The following is a 22079-nucleotide window of genomic DNA, read 5'->3' on the forward strand; positions in this document are numbered from 1 at the left end:
AAGGACACAGTTTGAAGTAGCAGAACATGTTACCTGTTGAGTCCTACTGTAACATTGATGGCATAACAAAGTTTATTTGACACACACACACACACACACACACACACACACACACACACACACACACACACACACACACACACACACACACACACACACACACACACACACACACACACACACACACACACACACACACACACACACACACACACACACACACACACACACACACACACACACACACACACACAAAATATATATATATTTAAATTATAGTGTTTCTAACGAGTAGTGAGCCAACAACTCTACTACTAAAATCTATCACTGGGCATAAGTCAAGTCTGAAATTCAACGGGTAGCTGTGGATCCTACTGGCAGAGTAGTTATTGATAAATCATGTGTATATTGCATTGGTCTAATTCAGTCCACATAAGATCATGTCAATAAGCACTTGAAATAATTATCTAAATTTGAATGTTGATCAACAGGTAAGAATCAATGTGTGGTGAAACTTGGACACTCACCACACCATTGGAACTGTGTACGCAGTTCATGTTGATCTTGTTTACAAAGCGGACATGAGGGGGATACTCTGGGTATCTGGGTCCACATTCTATTTTCAGACTGTATATCCTGCCTTCATACACGGTCTGCAATAGAGAAAAGTTGACAGGTTAGCTCAAATTACATTCAACAATGTAGGCTTAACACGCACAATTACCAGAAGCTGCCAATTTAATAATTCCACTAAAACACTTAAGTGATATGCCAGGAACGAATAAATGTCTATTGGAGTTGCACTATTACCGAACAGCTTGAAGTGTGAGGTCTGTGTGATTTTACTATAACAGACACACACCACGCCAATGCGCACGGAGCTGAATGTCTGCCCCCCCATTGTGCAGTGAAATGTTTAGTGTCAGTGTGTTCCTAATTCAAAACCCAATTCATATGAAGTTGGGACGTTGTGTAAAATGTAAACAAAATACAATGATTTGCAAATTCTTTTAAAAACTATAATGTTTTTTTTGCAAATATTCACTAATTTTGAATGCGATGCCTACAACACGTTCCAAAAAAGCTGGGAGAGAATTATGTTCACCACTGTGTGTCATCAACTTTCCTTTTAACAACACTCAATAAGTGTTTTGGAACTGAGGACACTAATTGTTGAAGCTTTCTAGGTGGAATTCATTCCCATTCTTGCTTGATGTACAACTTCAGTTGTTCAACAGTCCTGGGTCTCTGCCGTATTTCATAGCACCCCACATTTTCAATGGGAGACAGGTGTGGACTGCAGCAGGCCAGTCTAGTACCTGCACTCATTTACTATGAAGCCACACTGTTGTAACATGCAGAATGTGTCTTGGCATTGTCTTGTGAAATAAGCAGGGACGTCCCTGAAAAAGATGTTGCTTGGATGGCAGCAGATGTTGCTCTTAAACCTATATGTACCATTCAGCATTAAGCAGGGTTCCTACACCTTTTCCAAAGTAAAATTCAAGCACTTTCCAAGCATTTAAAGGTGCATTTTCATGCTTTTCCAAAGCCTTACAGCTGTGGGGCGGAAGTAGCTCAGTCCATAGGTGACTTGGCTGGGAACCGTAGGGTCGCTGGTTCAAGTCCCCGTGTGGACCATGTATGGAGCGTGGACTGGTGGCTGGAGAGGTGCCAGTTCATCTCCTGGGCACTTCCGAGGTGCTGTTGAGCAAGGCACCGAACCCCCAACTGCTCGGGGCGCTGGTAACTGGCAGCCCCCTCGCTCTAACATCTCTCCACTAATTGCATGTATAGGCCCTGTTTGTGCATGTGTGTATTTCGGGTCTGTGTGTGTAGCATGTATAATAATAAGAGTGAAAAAATCCAATTTCCCCGTGGTAAACTACATATTTGAATACAGTACAATACTCAGCTCAGATGCCCTTAAAACAACCAGCATGATGTTTTGAGACAGCTTTCTACAGAAAAACGACAAAAGAAAGGAAAACTAACTCGACAGAAATATTATCACCAACTATACTGATCATCTGTTAATCATCAGAAAAGTCAGAAAATTCAGTTTTCAGTCCCTCAAATATGGAGATCTTCTTTTCTGTGTTATATCCAAGCCCCCACCACCATGACTTCCTGATTGATCCAATCAGACAGTGCCGAAAACTGCAGTTCCCCGAGTGTCCACTAAGAGTAGTTTGCAAAAAAAGAGCAGTTTCTCATTGACCCCCATGTTAAACAGGCCGTTTTCACAGCATAATTAAACCTATTTAAGGCCTGGGACAAAAAAAAATTCTAGTCTGTATGCTTAGGTCATGTCTCCATGACAACACTAAGGGGTGTTAATTTTTTTTGACCAGGCTAGTTTTTATTTTGTTGGAGGTTAAAGTTGATGAATAATAAGGGGCGTGGCCTCTTGAGTGACAGCTACCTACTGGCCCTCACTTCTCCTCGTCCTCGAAGATAAACGTCAGCCAGATAGACATATCTCCCTCCCCCCAACATCACGTACATGCCCTTTTTTGGTCAGAGGAAATGAGGCGAAGTCAAAGCCTGACAAGATGGCGACTCCCGTAGGCGAGGACGATTGGATCAAGTTGAGAGAACAGAACTTGACAGAGAGGCTACATCCATTTCTTAAACAGTCTATGGCTAAATAATTTATGCCATCCTATATAACATACATTTTCAAGCACTTTCAAGCACTTTCTTAAAAATCCACGCAGTTTTCAAACCTTGAAAACACCACACTAAAATTCAAGCGTTTTCAAGGATTTCCAGCAAACGTACGAACTCTGACTAATGGTGCCTTCACAGATGTGCAAATTACCCATGATGCCATGGGCACTAACACATGATCACAGATGCCGGATTTTGAACTTTGCGCTGATAACAATCTGGATGGTCCTTTTCTTCTTTAGCCCGGAGGACACGATGTCCATGATTTCCAAAAACAATTTAAAATGTGGACTGTCAGACCACAGCATACTTTTCTATTTTGTGTCAGTCCATGAGAGTTCGGGCTCAGAGAAGCAGGCGGTTGATATGTGGCTTTCACTTTGCATGGTAGACTTGTAGATGTAGTGAACTGTGTAACTGTGTTAACTGACAATCGTTTTCTTAAGTGTTTCTGAGCCCACGTGGTAATATCCTTTATAGAATGATGTCAGTTTTTAATGCAGTGCAGCCTGAGGTATCAAAGGTCACAGTCATTTAACGTTGGTTTTCAGCCTTTCACCCACTACCGTCAGCAAGTTAGTGTGATCCTTTTACTACATACTGACACTAGCAGCAGATCACAACAGTGAAAAACACAAGCGCTGTTCTGGAACTGATTTGGCCTCGATGAGGATTGCGATGCTGCGGGGCCAGAGGGTTGATTCCTCCGACAGAGAGGAACAATAGAGATCCATTTGAAGATGAGTAAGTGTTTTTACTTCACAAAAATGATGCGTAATTGTGACCAGATTGGCCAAAGTGTGCTTCTGCATGCTATGTCTAAATTGGTCTGTGTATCAATCGTCATGAACTTTGTTTGACAAAATTGACTGTCCATAAGTAAAGTATTACTCTTTAATAGTTATCCTCAGTCAAAAAACAAATGGACTGGTTGTTTGTCTAGGAAGACGTTTCACCTCTCATCCAAGAGGCTTCATCAGTTCATGTACGCATCTGACCAGGCTGGGTCTGGTCCGAATGAGAACATTCACAGCCTCTTTAATAGTTATTTAGTTTTGTATTATTGATTAGTGAGCTTCACTTACTAATAGTCTAGATGAATGGATATGTTTTGACCCATTTCAGTTTGTTATGTAGTATGTTATATAGTTTGTTTATGCATGTAGAAGGTGTTCTAAGTCAAAATAACGCTCCTCTTTACGCTTCAATAGCATTTCCGTGTTAACTTCCGTGAATAACGATAATAATAGAAAGTCATAATGTGTCATTTCTTGCACAAGAATGCCTGGCTATGCCCTCCTCCTAGTTAGACACGCCCTCAAACAGAGAATTGCGGATCTACAAAGAGACTAGTGGTTAGCCACCAGGACCTGTAAGCTACCTGCTCTGTTGTCGTCTACAAGAACCAACAGAACAGCAGAATGCACTCATTAACAGAGGAGTTGGGAACCCAGTGGATTAACTTCATTTTTAAGGACTTCCCCATCACAAAACTTACCAAGAAATGGTCACTTCAAAACCAAAGCTCAGGATGGATCTGTAACTGTTACCAGCTGTCTTGGACCAAACTTCAAACTTGGAAGCTGTAAGTTCTACTTTTACGCTGTTCTGGTGTTAAATCTTGGAGGTTAAAGGCCCATTCCCACCCTAATGTAACAGAAATGGACCCCTTCGTCGGCCCCGGAGGTGGTCTCATCCGTCAATGGGTTCGTCTCCTCTGAGCTTACGAATCTGGAGTGCTCTGGACAGAACGGAGAAATACCACCGGAAATCGAGGTGGCGGTATAGAGTCGAAAATTGACAAAGTAAAGAGTAGTACCTGGACGTTTAAAAGTGGAGCAAAATTTGGGGGAGAAAATCTGCGAGTTGGTGAGGGGGTACATCCACATTTATAATGCAACCATGCCGGGCCATCATCGAAGGTAGTGGCAGACATCCTAAAGTACTGGAAGTGCCTTTCATCATCCAGCTCTCTCAGCAGCAAAACCAAAGAAAAAAAAATTGCCATTTCGGTGTCGCTTTTCATTGAGTGGTCTCATATGCCACCAACGCGTACACTTTTGCACCTTTTTTGCCAATTTCGGATGACAAACAGCAAAATCATACCTACAGACGCCATGTTTGCGATTGTCGATACCAGTATTGTTTGCGAGATGAGAGACGAGATGTGTGTGTGTTGGAGGCATTACACTCACAATTTACCATGAATAAGTTTACTCTTTAAATAATTCAAAGTGGTCCATAAAATTCTACGTGGCACACATGTTTACTCAAACAGGTTTCAAAGATAAATAGATTTATTTAGAAAATAGATATAGATATCAGGAAGAGTGAGTCGCTCTCTTCCTGATTACAGTAACAACAAGCAACAAACAAAACTCCACTGACACATTTCCTCAAACAAATCTATAAAGACTGATCAGGTGATGACGTTATGTTTATCATTGTAATGAAATACTAAACATAGAGGCACTCACAAGGACAGCTAACGTTACTACGGCAACCGAAACCGACGCTCAGTCAATTGGCATTAACAACGGTCTGCTTTAGGCTCAGACACTGAATCATTGATGTTGTATTATTGTGGTAGAACAGTTCTAGTTAAGAGTGGACACATTGCACCTTTTAGGCTTCTTTTTTAAGTGTGAAATAATCCCAAACTTATTCTCTGCCTTTTCCAGATGTAGTTGTGTGCGTCTGCAAAAACGGTCCGTGTGGAAAAATGATCCCTGCGCTGAACAGGCCGCATAACGAGCGATAGGAATTAAGCAATTTTTTTGTAGAGTAACTGTTTGAGCCCCACCTGCTAACTTCAGCATTAGGGATGATCATGAGTAGTTCATTCCAAGATGGAGGGATCGCATCAATTCCTCGAGGGACAATCGACTACTTGTTTTTCCAAATCTACTGTATTTTTAAACAATACAGCCTACCCAACACCTAATGCTTTACTCAAAAGAGTCACAGTTACTCTTTAAGGATTTATTTTTTACAACCACAATTTCAAAACATTAATTCGGGTCAAGTGCAGACGCCAGAGGTGCCACACACACATGCACATAAAAAAACTTGTTTTGTTGTTTACCAATCAAGTTAATTTGACAGGAATCGATCAATCACGACCATCCCTAGTCAGCATGTTGTGCGGCTAGCGTGACTACCTTCCATACAGACGTGTTTTTAGAGGTAACTGATTCCATTCATGGTAAGGGGCGTAACACTTTACGACATGCTTCCTTAATGATTGACCAATCACAGCAGAGTAGAACAGGCAACCAATCAGAGACACTGGGCTTTTTGGGAGAAAGGGGAAGAACCTCAAACAGATCGTTTCACACAGATGTACTGCAGCAATGGGCAAGATGAGAAATGTGTTTTTTTGAAGATCAAAGCATGTAAACATATTCTAGTTGACCCCAAAATACAGGCATGACCCTAAAAACTAGCATTATAGGGCATCTTTAAAAAGTAGGAGAATATTCTCAACACACGTGGGGATATATGGTTTTCACTGCACAGAATGGGGATAACAAATTGTCATCTGAAAAATAACGAAAGCTACCAGACATATGTAGTGGAGTAAAATTAAAAGTAGCATCAAATGTGTGATACTGAAGTTAAATGCAAGTGCCTTGAAGCACAACGGGTCAGAAAATTAAGATTGACGTTACATCTAATTAATGAAAAAAAAAAATCAGTGTTTAGGTCATGAGATACACTCGCTTAACAAAGTCTTGGCTCTGATTACAGCAGGGTTTTTTTAAGTTAATTCTAGGCCTACCGAGGTAATGAATTAGTAGTTGTGAAAATTGAGAACCGTGGGAGCTTCCATTTGTATCAAGCAGCAAAAAAAGTTGTAACGTGACATGTTTGAGAAAATTTTGCCTTATATGACATTGCACATCCTGTAATGTAACTATTGTGCACATCACAATGTCAATGCTGAAACAATATATAGTGAGTGCAGCCCTAATTAGTATCAACAAAATTTCCTCAATTTCCATCACTACCCTTTTGTCTGACAAGGGCACTTGTTCAAATCAGATTTTTCAATCCAGGCCAATGCTAGAACCACTTTGGCCACCTGAAGAGTAGTATGATTTATTTTTGCTGTGGGACCTAGGGCGGGGGCTCACCTTGGGAGGGCCGATGATCATGCCATTCCACTGAGTTAGGGTCATGTCTTCATCATCGACGAGGCCCCAGCTCACAGTACCGTCTCCGCCTCCCTTCTGACCTTCCTCCAGTTCCTCTAGCAGCCGAAAACCGCGGGGAACTACGACGCCTACACACACACACACACACACACACACACACACACACACACACACACACACACACACACACACACACACACACACACACACACACACACACACACACACACACACACACACACACACACGATTACTCTGAGCATTATGCATGGGAATGAATTACCATAGCATGTATTTGATGGCCTGAATAAAGCTCTAAATTTGTCACTAGTCTCTTTTTATAAATAAAGTTGCTAAGAAGGTCTGAAAAGTCACTGGATCTAGTGAGCTAGATGCTTTCACATCAGAGTCTCCAAACAACACCAAAGACTCCAAAAACACCAGAAATAGTCTCTAGATTTGTCACTAGACGCTTTTGACCACAAAAAGTCGCTAAGAGGATTTGGAAAGTCGGCAGATTTAGTGAGAAAGTCACCAAAAGCGTTTGTGTACAGTGTCTCTCCTTCGCATCTTCTCTGTTTTTGGTGTATTTTTGTGGCAGAGTTACAGCGCCACATACAGGCATGTGTACTGCAGCGTTTGGAGTCAGTTTCACTGTTTTTTTGTGGGCGCAGATATTTTTGAGACGACGCTGTGTGGACGGAAAACCTTTTAAGAACGAGAGGAGAAAGAAAGATAATTTTTTCGATCGTGTGGACGTACCCTCAGTTGGGCAGATTATTAACAACTGTTTGTCTGTTTAGTTGAACTGTTAGTTCAGTTAGTGTTCCAAGTCAAAAAGGTATGGATGTGTGATGCACTGTTGAAACCTAGCGTATAACTCTTCTTATGAACTAATCTAGGCTTTCTCACTAATTGACTATACAAACTATACATGAATTAGAAACTTTTTGGAAAGCTTTGCATATCTCAGCAAAAAGATTAGTCCAACAACTAAGTGCATAAAAACTATAACTCAGAGACTGAGTCAGTGGATACTCTCATTCTTTCTCACTTTGCAGTATAAAATTCTTACCTGCAGAGAGGGGATGAACCACACCACAGGAAATAAAACTCATTAAATTGCTTCAAAAATGTTTTCGTTGTGTCGTGGATCTTACACAACCAAGCCCAAATATTTTTTCGTATTCGAAAAAGATTCGTCCGTGATTCTTACCATTCGTATTCGTAAATACAGTTGTACACAAATTCTGCTGTCAAACACGAGTCTGAGAAATTGTTCGGGTTAGGATTGTTTTTATGCGAGTCTGAATCTAAAAGCTGCAAGTACAACTCTAATTTCTACGACTACCAAGTCTCCCCTGTTAACACGAATTCAGTTTGTGGGTAAGAGTAGAAAAAGTGTTGAAATTACGTGACATAGGACGCAGGCAGGTCACAGGGGAAAGTAATCGAAACCCCGAAAGATTTGCCAAAGCCGAGGATGGCTGACAACAGTGCACCCACTGACACCGCCAGTAACTCAGGGGAAGCATCATCACAGCTAAAGTCAAAACACATCCGACATTTATTTGTTTTTATTTAGTTATTTATTTCATGAAATTGAACTGTTTTAAATAATATACAGTTTATTGACGTAAAGACATACTGCTTTAACTTACAAGCTAGCAACATGCCGGCCGGTGATGCTCAGTTAGTGCTTGCATTAGCTACCAGCAATAGAAGTTGACTTAAGTTAGCTTATTAGCACTGATGAAAACAAAAACTAATTTGAGATATAATGTTGACCAAAATACGATTTAAAAACGAAAAACGATTTATAAATTGTGTCAATTGGCGTATAAATCTGTCCATTGTATACAGCAAGTCTGGTTTCAATTCCTCTTTGCTGACTCTGTTCTCGGTCACGTGCAGTTGTTTGCAACGAAGCATAAACATTACCACGTGTATATTTGTGTATTGTCATCTGTCATAAACAAGACATTAGGCGTTACGGTGCGCGTTTGTGTCGCGGTAGTGCAGAGATGAGAGCTGGGACACCAGGTCTGAGGATTCATTCTCCACGTAATTAGTCATTTATTTAACCAGCACTATTACTCTGAAGCGGTTTAATCAAGGTGAAAAAAAAAGAACCATAAGGAAAATATCCTGCATAGTTCCTCCGTAGCCTCTTTGATCCGTCCCCAGCAGCGGTCTAATAAACAGAAATAACAGAAACATGATAACACTCAATAAAGCCCTATAAAAGTTATTATTTGCCTGCAGTCATTTGCTTGAGATCAGGCGTTCAAGCGGGGTTTGCATGGGTACAGAGTCAGACCAGAGATCTATTAAAATACATCCATGGTCCAGACTGGCTTGTTGTTTGGTGTGGATGCTGACCCAAGCTCAGACTTTAAGAAGAGTTTATTTTGTTTACTTTGAAGGCATTCTGTAAAATCCTGAAAAGTACACGTTTGTAACATTTACTATTCAATTTTATCTTTTTTCTCACTCAGTATGTCTTTACGTCCATAAACTGTATATTATTTAATACAGTACAATTTCATGAAATAAATAACTAAATAAAAACAAATAAATTGTTATTGACTTTTCCTGTGATGATGCTTCCCCTGAGTTATCGGCGGTGTCCATAGGTGAACTGTTGTCAGCCATCCTCGGCTCACGGCTTTTAGATTCATACTCACATAAAAACAATCCTAACCCGAACAATTTCTCAGACTCGTGTATGACAGCAGAATTTGTGTACAACTGTATTTACAAATACAAATGGTTAGAATCACGGACGAATCTTTTAATCATGGACACATCTTTTTGACAGCTGTCTAACTCCATAAAATACCAAATAAATATGGAAATAAAAGTAATTGCATATTCACAGAACCTTTCACTGTGGAATTTCAGGATAAAAGGTGTTATTTTTGTACAATTTTATCCTGGAGAATAGATAGAAAATATTTTGAGAAATAAGTCAGCTACTCGCCTACATAAGTAATTGTATCTATGTTAATAAAACTTATTTTTCACTGAGAATTGAGAGATACTAAAAAAATGTGCAGTTAAGCATGAATAAATAACATTTGGTCATAGGTTTGCCTTTGTGTTTACATTTTTGTAATCAGGTGATTTTTTTCAAAACATAATATACAATCTTATGCTTTCATGCCATAATTTGTAATGTGTCTTTCTTAGCTCACAGAGGACTGGAATAGATCCTGAAGCATGTACTAATTCAAAAATTGATTTTGAATCATTATGAACCAAGAATGGATTTTGAACCGAGAGTCAGTTCTAATCGAAAATTGATACTGAAGTGAATCGTGACCCCATGAATCGGAATCAAATTGAATCGTGAGATACCCAAGGATTCCCATCAATATTTGGAGTTAATGCATAATTCTTTTACTTTTTCTAAAACGCTTCTATACATTCCTGTCATTGTTTCTCTTATATTCATGCATGGTGCTGATGAGCACCATTGTGATTTTAAAATGTCATACAATCATTGATATCTAGAAATACACTGACACAAACACCTGCCACTGCATGCCCGTTATGAGCACCTGAGCATGGCCATAATAATCAACAGCTGCTATACTGTATCGACTTCAGAGAACAGAGGAGACACAGGTGAAGGGAACATAACGTTGTCTGCACTGGTTAACGGGCTTGGTAGTGGGGGTGCCTGGTGGCTCAGTGAGTAGAGCAGGCACAGATCATATACAGAGCCAAAAATCTTCACCCCAGCGGCCCTGATTAGACTCCGACCTGCGGCCCTTTGTTACATGTCGCCCCTCTCTCTCTCTCTCTCTCAACAGATTCCTGACAAAAACTCCAGTTGTCCTATCTAAATAAATGACAGGTAAAAAAACATTAAAAAACAGGCTCAGTAGTGAATCACACAAGCGCTAACAGATTGTTTTTAGAAGAAATTACTAACAGTGGTCACAGGAAGCAGCATTAAAAGTGATGTCTTTTCTTTGTAAATAAGGGCGCACTCACACTGTCCATTCGTACCGTGTCCAAGCAGGTTTTACAGCTAAAATCTAGTTTGTTTGACCAGTGTGAGTACAACTGTACAGCGCCCAGGCTCAGCACGCTTGCCAGCCACAGCTCGGTTGAGAGGTGAGCTTTTGTAAAGCACAAATCCACATGTATGGACACAAGCGCGAGCATTGACAGCGGTCCTGAAACTATTCCCCCTTGACGAACATTTAAAAAGATGTTGTCGAACGATTCGCAGTGGTCTGATGCAGAGGTGGAGTGTTGACTGCAGATTTGGTCAGATGAAATGTTCTAAATACGTCAGACAAAACTAATCTTTGAGGGGTGATGACGTATAATCAAGAAGCAATTGAGCTGCGGCCCAGAAGAGGGAGGGGGGACAATCGCCCTAAAGCACGGGGCACGGTACTAATGGACAGTGTGAGTGCACCCTAAGTGCTGTGAATCTAATTTATGCCCATGTGAAGAGTGGTTCATGTGGATTTTGAAAAGTAACTAATAAATGACTAAAATATTTAAAGAAACTTGAAATTGTTACATTTGAGAAGAGAGTTTAGTGTGGTGGTACAATGGGTTAGGTTTGGCTCACCAAAATTAAATTATAAGCACTCACTTATTTGAGCCTATTTCTTTTTTATCATGTTGCTGTTGCCAGTTTAGCATTTAAATATGTAAACATTATTTTACATTTTGCTTTGTGCTGCATTATACAATGACAGTTTGTCAAAATAAAATGAACATAAATAAACAGTTAAGTTGTATTTTTACAAGGTAATTTAAGGAAATTAATTAAGACAATCACAGTATTTCTCTCACACTTACAATGGACCCGTCTGTGAATAGCCCCTCATCTCCGCTCACACTATAACTGCTTTACCAAAGTAAGCCTCTGGCTTTACCGTACATCTACAGCAATGGTGTTTACAAGTTCACCTGGAACTCCCAAGTCTGTTTCCCCCTGCTGTTGTTTTCCAGATAGAGCTTAAAGTGCAAGTTGCAGGTTAGTTTTTTTATTTTTACAAAATGTACATTTATTTGAAAAGTTAATGGAGGATTGTTTATGTCTTACAAAACATAGGGGCAGAAATCGGAGGTGAAAGTGGCCGCTTTGAGGATTGCTACTAAAAATCACTTTTTTGTCAACATTATACGTCAAACGCGTCATTAAGTATGAGAAGGGAGTAGCCTTCACTGTCACGATCATAGGCGATAGTAGGTTAAACGTTTTTAGTTTTTTTCTGTCGTTTTCCATTCAATTTAACCATTATGGTGATTTATTGTATTCGTAAAAGAAGCACAGACTTCAGCCTCTTAAGACGTGAAGTCCGTAGTTTACAAGAAAATGTCCGGAGCTAGCTTCGTGCCTGAGTGTTTTTGCGGTGAAGAGGAGAGGAGACGGTACTTTACTGCTGCATCAGTACCGGAAACACGGCCTCGTAACGTTAGGGCGCTCTTATGTTCCCAGGGATGTGAGGCAGACAGCGTGAGCACCTATGTTAGTACAGCAGCCTCCCGTGCTGCTGACGTCCCCGGCGGGAGGGATGGTCATTATCATGGAGACTCAGCTGGATGAAAACATGAACTGTGCACTGTAAGTTTAATTTTCTAATGTTTGTCAGCTTCCACATGAATCAGCACAAGTGTTTCAGTAATAAGAGCCGAGGTGTGGTTAGTACTCTGTTGTAAAGCAGCAGTGGAACACACCAGCTAATAAGCTAATGTTATTGTTAGCCTGCATTAGCAGTTAGCCTTGGATTTTGTCAAACCTACAGCTTGATCGGGAGAAATCTGTAACGTCAGTCCACTAATGTTATAGAGCAGGGGTATTCAAAACACAGAGAGGTCCAGTCAGAGAAAATGTATTCAAGTAAAGGTCCAGAACATCATGTCCAACTTGCGTTAGTGTGTTATATGTTGAAGAAGTCGCATCAGCGTCTGCATGTAAATAACAGATAAATAAACATATTATAAAACATTAACATTTTGACAATATTTGTCACTTAGTATTGAAGTGCAGAGATACACAATCCCTCTCAAGAAGTGCTGCATTTTTTTGAAGAGAAAATAAATACAATAGCCCTGGAAAAATTTAGCATCTACAGACAAAATTCTTAACTTGAGAGAAATCAAATTTTTCTTTAACTGTCTCACATTTTGACTGAACAATCTCAACCACTTTAACAATAAAAATCTTTACAAATCCTAACAATTGAACACTTTCAGTTACTCTGTCTTTCCGTCTTATATTCCACTTTCTTTCTTTCTGTTGCTCAGTACGTGGAGCCAAACATGGTCATGATGTACAGGGCTACTTTCCTCAGACCTGGAAAAGCTGAATCAGAAACCATTTGGAACCATAAAGTGGCAGGGTCAGCTCCTCTGAACTGCTCTTTCAGGGCAACATCTGCCTGGAGATCAACCAGTTCCATTTGCAGAGGTGCAGCATTTGCCCACTTGAAGAGCTGTGTGACTTCCTTTGAGAACCCCCTGACATCTGTGATGAGAAATGGGTTCTGAATGAAGATGGTGGGAATAGAGCAGTCTCCTTGCAGGTCTTCGCTGAACAACAAGATCTTCTAGTTTCCTCTGAAAGGAGCGCACAGCTGTCATCAGTTCACAAATATAATTGTTCTTGCCCTGTAGCTTCATATTCAGTTTATTCAGATGTGAAGTGATATCCACCAAAAATGCCACATTATTCATCTTTTTCTCATCTTTTAAAAAGAGAGAAAACTGTGTTGCCTTCTGACTCTTCAGCGCTACCTCCCTACTGATGGACCAAAACCGCTCCAGAACTCTGCCTTTGCTGAGCCATCTCACATTGTTGTGCAGCAAAAGATCATCAGCGGTTGCTTAAACATCTCTGAGGAATTCTCTGAGCATACGATGCTGATAGGAAGAGGACGCCCTGAGAAAATCGATAATTTTCATTATCGTGTTCATCACCTCATCTTGCTCATCTGACAGGGTGGAACAGAGGACAGACTGGTGGATTATGCAGTGGTATGCAATGAGCTCAGGATTGTCTTCTCTCAGTCTTGCTACAGTTCCTCTCTCTCTCCCTGTCATGGCAGGGGCTCCATCTGTGGTTATGGAAACCACTTGTTTTGTCTCTATTCCTCACGCTCTTAACATCTCCTTAATGGCCTGGTAAATGTCCTCTTCTCATGTACTGGTCTGAAGGGAAGTAACACCTAACATGTCCTCACAGAATGTTTTCTGCTCTTTGTTGAAGAACCTAACATAGACTAACAATTGAGCATTGTCAGAGACATCAGTGGACTCATCTACAGCCAAGCCTACACATGGTGCCTCATGGATGGCTTCATTAAGGTGGTCTAGTACATCCTGTGTTAATACCTCACTTTTCATTGTGGCTGATGATGCTGACAAAGGTATTTGCTGTATTTTGTTACAGAGCTCTTCTTTTTGTTTTCCTTCATATAAGGTTTCAGCTACTGCACTCATGCACTCCTTGACAACCCCCCCATCAGTAAATGTTGTTTTGTGTTGACATAAAATCCAAGCAACTCTGAGGGAACATTCATGAGCACGTTGTTGGGCAGTGAATGAGTGGGTCAAGATCCTGGTGGACTGGTCATACTGGGCTCTGAGACTGCTTATTTTCTGCGACCTCAGCTCAGACTTAAGCGGGTTTGCTCGGTCGAAATCTCTGTGCTTTGTGTCATAGTGGCCCTTCACATTGCCACTTTTAATGAGAGCTACAGTCTCGGAGCATATCAGACACAGTGGTTTTGTACTGCCTGAGGGAAGAATGAACAGAAATTAGTCCGTCCATTCCGGAGTGAAAGCTCTATTTTCGCTATCAACTTTTCTCTTCTTAGGTAGTGCCATTTGTAAGGGTTTTTTTCACTTTCTGACCGCCTGTTTCTCTCTGCTCAGACTCACTTTCTGACCGTCTGTTTCTCTCTGATCCAGACTTACTTTCTGACTGCCTGTTTCTCTCTGCCCCAGGCTCACTTTCTGACCATCTGTTTCTCTCTGATCCAGACTCACTGTCTGACTGTCTGTTTCTCTCTGATCCAGACTCACTTTCTGACCGTCTGTTTCTCTCTGATCCCGACTCACTTTCTGACCGTCTGTTTCTCTCCCTACTCCCGTCTCACTCTTCCGATCGTGTGTTGATCGTCTTTGTTTCTCTCACTGTCTCCAAATCACTCCTCTGATCGTCTCCTCTCTCTGTACTGCTTTGTTTATCGTCCTTTCTGTCTCTCTATCGTCCTGTCTTCCGTCATTCGCCTCTTAATTTTTTGACTGTCCAGTTGTTTGCTGCCCGGAATGCAGAGACTTGATTGGCTGAGTAGCATCACGTGGGATGAGGTAGCTCGTACGTAATTGGTCAGTTAATTTCCTGATCTCAACCAGAGCAGCCGTAAACACTAGAAAAGCTGCGCCAAAAAGCTGCACCGAAAAGCTGCGCATGTTAAAGTATCCCGTCAAATTAATTTACCGTAATAATAAATGGATTATGATCCGGGTCCGTACAGGATTGCCTCTGGGTCCGGACTCGGACCGCGGTCCGCCAGTTAGTGAACTATGTTATAGAGCGTAAGTTTGTGATTATATTTGCACAGCTAATGCATTTATAATTTACGGTTGTAACAGACTGTCATTGTCTGGGTTCAGACAGCTCACAGCTCAGTCCATTAAAACAGATATATCAGGCAAGTGTACGTTAACAGCAATGTTGGTGTGTTAACGTCAGTTTATAAAGTTTATGGAGGGACTGCCGGTAACGTTAATGTAGGGACAGATGCACCTAACGTTACAGAGCTACAGTGTCAGAGATTCAGAGTAGGGGTCGAGTGATATGGATTTTTGAGGGCCGATGCCGATACCGTTTTTTTTCATCCGCCTTAACCGATAACCAATACGGACTGACGATTTTCTTGAGCCGATATTTGGAGCCGATACTATGGTTCCTCCTTCAATTTACATCATAAAAAACACACAATGATGATAACAAATGTTACGAGTCTCAATTTTTCAAAAAAAGGAAGATTCATTGAACTTAAAAAAAGGTGTGTTTGCAGATAGCTGAGGGGACTACTCTATATGTTTCAGGGCGCACTCACACTGTCCTTCCGTACCGGGCCTAAACCGGTTTTTCAGCTAGCCTTGTGCGTTTGAGCAGTATGTGTCTGACTGGACAAAGTCTACAGCATGCAAATGCTTGACAAAATGAGTCAAAGATGTGAGGAAAATTAGTTCAATTTACTAAAACAGTGCAAACTGCCACCTACAAGTCTTTGAAAAGTAAATTAAGTGCTGTATTACAATTAACAATGGACAGTTCAAAAGTGCAGCAAGTGGCTTGTTCTAAACATATTCTTTGACAGCTTATTTAGCTTGAAACTGATCATATGAGTTAGCCAGTCTAGCGTAGTACCATGGCTTCTCCAAAACATCCGATAATTCAAGTCACTAGGAAAAACATTTAACTTAAAGTGTACCCATCTTAGCCGAGTAGTTTAAGGCCTATAGGCCTACAAGTTTTTGAGGTAGCCAGTCTGGCCAGCAGAAAAGATAAATAAACCATGGCAGCCAAGTCCATAGGAGCAACATTTAAGCCAACTTAAAACTGTACCATCTTTGAGTAGCTTAAGGCCTTAACACTAAACAGAAACTCTCCTCTCCACGTAACTACTGCAGACTAAGTGATCTACTTTCCCTTCAGATTTTTGTTCAGGAATAGAATCTGATCGACGTGCTCTGGAAGAAGTGCACTTCTTTGAGCAGTGATGATATCCCCGGCAGTTGAAAAGACCCTCTCTGAGGAAACACTAGTGCCAGGGACACGCTGCAGCTTCATGGGATCCTCCGTTAACATTACCTTGTCCGGGTGCTGACGTTTTAGGTGGGCTCGTAGGTTGGGGGTGTTTCCGGAGTATTTCACATTTGTGTGACAAAGCTTGCAAACCTTTTGTCTAAGTCGTCACTTTCCTTCTTCCTTTTAAGTGCTCCCACACGTCCGCTTTTAAGCAAAAAGGTGCTGGATTTATATGCGCCGCCCTTTTCTTGAATCTCCTCGCTTTGTATCCGCAAACAGGAAGAGGTCGGCGTCTGTGCAAAGAGAGTATCTAGACAGGTAACTTGCTTTACCGCGACACTAGCGGCTGGTGGACCAAATCTCTCTTCCTGCAAAATGAACAGGGGTAAATAAGGGGGATATGAAAGGGATTTATGTATCTATACTAGCGGCTTAAAAATCTATACTTTATTGGGAAATAAAATATTGATTTATATCGCAGAATCGATAGAATTGCTCAGCCCTAAATACAATACGAGTTATTTTATTGAATGTGTTTATCGCTATTTTACAACCACACCTGATGTTGACCGGCTTCTAAATAGCCACAGCAAACTGTGCAACGTGAGAACAGGAATGTCAGTACTGTAGAAATATCCACACACATTTGTGAATCTGCACAAATGAATGCAGTGGAATGGATATGTTTTGACCCATTTCAGTTTGTTATGTAGTATGTTATATAGTTTGTTTATGCATGTAGAAGGTGTTCTAAGTCAAAATAACGCTCCTCTTTACGCTTCAATAGCATTTCCGTGTTAACTTCCGTGAATAACGATAATAATAGAAAGTCATAATGTGTCATTTCTTGCACAAGAATGCCTGGCTATGCCCTCCTCCTAGTTAGACACGCCCTCAAACAGAGAATTGCGGATCTACAAAGAGACTAGTGGTTAGCCACCAGGACCTGTAAGCTACCTGCTCTGTTGTCGTCTACACGTTTACAATTCTCCTCTGCTCTCTGTATCGTGCACGGTGGAGTTCTGCCCTGATGCGGACAAACATATCTGCGTTTTTGAAACCGGTTGCATTCAAGTCAGCGGTGAAAATTATCAACTTCTAACTCGCTCTGTGGCTACAAAAAGCCAGTTACAGAGGTTTTTATCGTCTCTATCGTTAGTTTGATGCCTTTTACAATACTCACTGGTGTTCATTTTATCAAATTCGGTCCCAGTTTGAGTGAAATAGACGATAAAGCAGGGATGCATGGGGGGGGTGGCTTACTTGTGATTGACAGGTCTCGAAGATCTTGACTTTCAAACCTAACATTACATCAGCCGTGGAAACCCCTTAGCTGTGATGTTGTTCTTCAGTGTTCGCAGTTTGTTTTCAGTTTAACCAGTTGAACTAAAGACACTCCAAGCAGTTTATCCGGTAAGTAACGTTACATAATATTTTAAGCCTCATCTCTCGCTAACCAAACTTAGCATATCACAGTTAACATGGATGCATGTTCTTCACCAAGCTAGCACTAATGTTACCTGATATTAGCTTCATCATTCATGTGCTAATAGCTGCTTGTTGTCGGTAACTCTTGCAGAGTTTTGCTATTTCTCTGTGATTATGCGCTGTTAATGTTTTGCAAATTAACATGAGTATATAGCTGAATCTGTCACATCTTTATGATGTATTCAAGTGCTTAAACAAATGTATATGAATTTTCACATCTTAAATAAACAAGTTAAATTTAATAGCAGATGCATATTGCAGATGTAGTAAGTTGTTAGTTTATACAGTTTATTTGAACTGAGTTGAATTGAGTTTGTGATATGCAACTATCATAAACAATCCTCATATTTATTGCAGATGCATATTGCAGATGTGGTCACGTTAGTGGGAAAAACTTAATGTGAATATACACGTTATACTATAATGAAGAGTCTGAAAGCCCAAAAGTAAAGACGTTTTTTCAAACAGATTTCCTTCAGGTGATGGTGGCAGGCTGATGCAGTGGTTGGTGAACATGAGGGGACAACTGGACCCATCAGACACGTCAGGTCTGTGCAATACACACTCTGAGGGGGATCAGTTCTTCTTAGACAAGAAGGTAGACAGATGCATTATGATGCACTGATCACACTGTAAATGGATCAATACTTAGTGGTGAATATAAAAACTGACATCTGGTAACGTGAGGTATGAGGTATGTCTTTATTTTATAGGGTATAATTTATTTATTCAATGTTGTTTGTCTTTTTGCTACATCTGTAAAGGGTCTCCACACAGAGAAAAGTGAGTGACCGGTGCCAACAGAAGGAGGGGCAACATCTGTGGAGGGGCATATTTGGTGTCAGTCATCTGGTTGTAGAGAAGGGCGACTGCATGGACAACATTCTTAGTTCTCAAATGTGTGGTGATGATGAATGGATGGTCATTTATTCATCATTCTACAACACAGGGTTGCACAATGAAATGCAAGTTGTATTCACTTTATGCTTCACAAAAGAAAACATTTTTATTGTGAAGGAGGATCATCACCAAATCACTGATGGTCACCAGGCTCTGTTAATGTTGTGAACCCTTTAAATCACCCACTGCAGTTTTTGTAATTTATTTAGTATTCTCTGTCCTTAACTGTGGACATGAATAAAAGTATTGTGCACATTATGTCCACAAAAATCTAATAAATGATCCTAGTTTTCTGTTTTCCTGCTGTCACTTTACAGTACTGAGTGTATTAACATGAACTACAGAATACTCTTGCTTGGTTAATCACACACACTTTTCCATAATGTTGATAACGGCTAACATACTGTATAAAGAGCATTGTAACTGATTACAAGTTGTGGAAAAAACCTCTATCAATGTGTTCTTGTCTGATTACAATACCGTACATGTTGCTAATGTTAAAATTCATACCAGATCTGCACCATAAAAAACAACAACAAACTTTTGGCAAGAGCTTCATAAGAACTTTTATTGCGCATTAAAATCTGAATTAATTGCAACAATTATATTATCTATGTTAACCCTGTAAAGATTATACTTAAATGTGTACAGAAGAATGTAATAAATAATAATTAATTCAGTGCAAAATTTACATCCAAGTGTATCTATGTAAAAATACATAAAGTAAATACAAAATGCAGCATGTCAGCTCCTTCAATGCCAATGCTGTTCCTCTGTAGCTCTGTCAGCCCGTCACCGGACATAGTCTCCTATAATCCATACACTGGCTGGATGGAAAGAAAACATTGTAATGGTGAAAAATGGATCATATTGTAGGCTGTAGAGGAAAAGCCTTAGTTGCTGTTTTACATTAAATAGCAATAGAAAAGTACTTGCAGCGGGTTTACATGCCATGGTGACTGTCACAAGCTGTTTTTATTCCTGAAACAGAAAAGATCAATGTAAATGGCTTATCAGTTAAATATTTTTTAATGTCATTAGCATTATTAATAATGCAGTTGAAAGGACTAAAAAAACAGCTCAGACATAATGCTGAGCTGTACTTCAGACAGTATTCTGTGGTGTAAACTAGTTAAATTAGCTCAGCTCCATCTGCTCATATCCTGAGTCTTGAACAAACAGCACGTCACTATCAAACCATAGGTAATATTATCATAATGTAATATCATGCCATTATCGTTCCATTATTCACGTTATCTACCGTCAAGTAACGACTGTGACAGCTTACACAGTTTACCTTCAGCTACATTACCAATACAAGGTTAACGGTAATTTTTTGTGATTACCAAACGTAGTTCTACTACAGTAATGAAGGTTGAGTTAGCTGTACAGCTTACCTCCGATTATCCAAGCTAATGTTTTTAGCAGCAGCAGCGGCGGCTCAGACAGGTCAGGTTGCCGATAGAAGTGGGCGGGCACAGGGACCCCTTGTGAGGTCCAACCCAGGATCCAATCGATGCAACCTCGTCCCCCCCAAGCTCCTCCCTTTCCTGTCCACGGTTGCAAAACTTAAAGATGGCAGCGATGATGCTTCTCCAACTTTTTAACTGGAACACAGTCAACCGGGGGAAGTGACCCAGATTCCCACTTCCGAGGTTAATGTAATGCACTAAGAGTAGTCTACCCGATACGCAGCAGAGGGAAGAGGAAAGAGAAAGGACTGATACTGACTGATGTATGTAATCTTCATTCTTTCTAAACTTCACACAGTGTTGTCAAGAATATTATTCATTTTATGGCATTTTAGATTTGTTTGCAGTGAGATATTATTGAGTTTATATAAGGACTTTGCTTTTGTAAACTTTATTATTATTGCTCTAGAAACATTTCTTTCAAATCCTGTTTTTATTCAGTATTTTTTAAAAATACTATAATTTTTAAAAGCAAAGATTTAGTAATGAAAAAGAACCATTAAGAGTATGGATATAAACCAAACTGACTTTCGATAAGAGCAGTAGTAATTATAACATCCTAATGATACCCATCCCTAAGGGCGCACTCACACTGTCCTTCCGCACCGTGCCAAAACCGGTTTTTCGGGTCAAGCCTAGTGCGTTTGACCAGTGTGAGTGCAACCGCTCCGCGCTTATCTGCGGCCAGCTGGCAGTCCACGGGTCGTCTGAGAGAGGTGGGCTTTTGTAGAGCGCGCTTGCACATGTACGAGCACGAGCGTGCGCATGAGTAGGCTCTAAGGGCGTGATCACACTGTCCTTTTGGCCGCGGCCAAAACCGGTTTTTCAGCTAAAGCCTAGTACCTTTAAGCAGTGTGAGTGCATCCGCTCCGCGCTAAACTGCGGCCAGCTGGCCGTCCACGGCCCGCTTGAAAGAGGTGGGCTTTAGCGGAGCCGTTTGCACATGTACGAGCACGAGCGTGCGCACGTGTACGAGCACGAGCCCTAAGGCAGTAGTGTTATGTCCGCCTGTTCGGACATGTAAATAGAAGGACGGACCATGCGCGGACATTTAACAACAACAACAATGGCGGTGAAAGGTTCACGTTGGTGTGGTGCGGAGGTGGAGTGTTTACTGCAGATTTGGTCGGATGAAAATATTCAAAAACAGTCGACAAGACGCACAAAAACTCCGAGGTCTATGGAAAGATTTGTAAACAAAGCCACACACACGCGATCAATGCGTGTGACGTGTTACGGCGTGATGTCGTATGGACAGCAAGAAGCATTGGCCGGCCCTGGCAGTGTGAGTACAAACGGGGCTGGGGCGCGGGGGGGGAGAGGGAGGGGGGACAAGTACCCTAAAGTCCGGGTCTCGGTCCGGGAGGACAGTGTGAGCAGACCCTAAGGGCGCGCTCACACTATCCTCCCGGACCGAGACCCGGACTTTAGGGTACTTGTCCCCCCTCCCTCTCCCCCCCGCGCCCCAGCCCCGTTTGTACTCACACTACCAGGGCCTCGGCCAATACTTCTTGCTGTCCATACGCCTTCAAGCCGTAACACGTCACACGCATTGATCGCGTGTGTGTGGCTTTGTTTACAAATCTTTCCGCA

General features: G+C 41.1%; 1 protein-coding gene across 1 annotated transcript in view; it reads right to left on the bottom strand.

Annotated features, from left to right (window-relative positions):
* Positions 1-22079, bottom strand: part of ube2v1 (ubiquitin-conjugating enzyme E2 variant 1) — a 29670-nt gene that overhangs the window by 3680 nt on the left and 3911 nt on the right. The window contains exons 2-3 of the mRNA XM_083939316.1: positions 6810-6958; positions 528-653 (exon numbers count right to left, since the gene is read on the bottom strand). Of these exons, the coding sequence (XP_083795442.1) occupies positions 528-653; positions 6810-6958 (275 nt within the window). The remainder of the gene's footprint in view (positions 1-527; positions 654-6809; positions 6959-22079) is intronic.

The sequence above is a fragment of the Echiichthys vipera genome, assembly GCF_963691815.1.
Source record: "Echiichthys vipera genome assembly, chromosome: X".
Lineage (NCBI taxonomy): Eukaryota > Metazoa > Chordata > Actinopteri > Perciformes > Trachinidae > Echiichthys > Echiichthys vipera.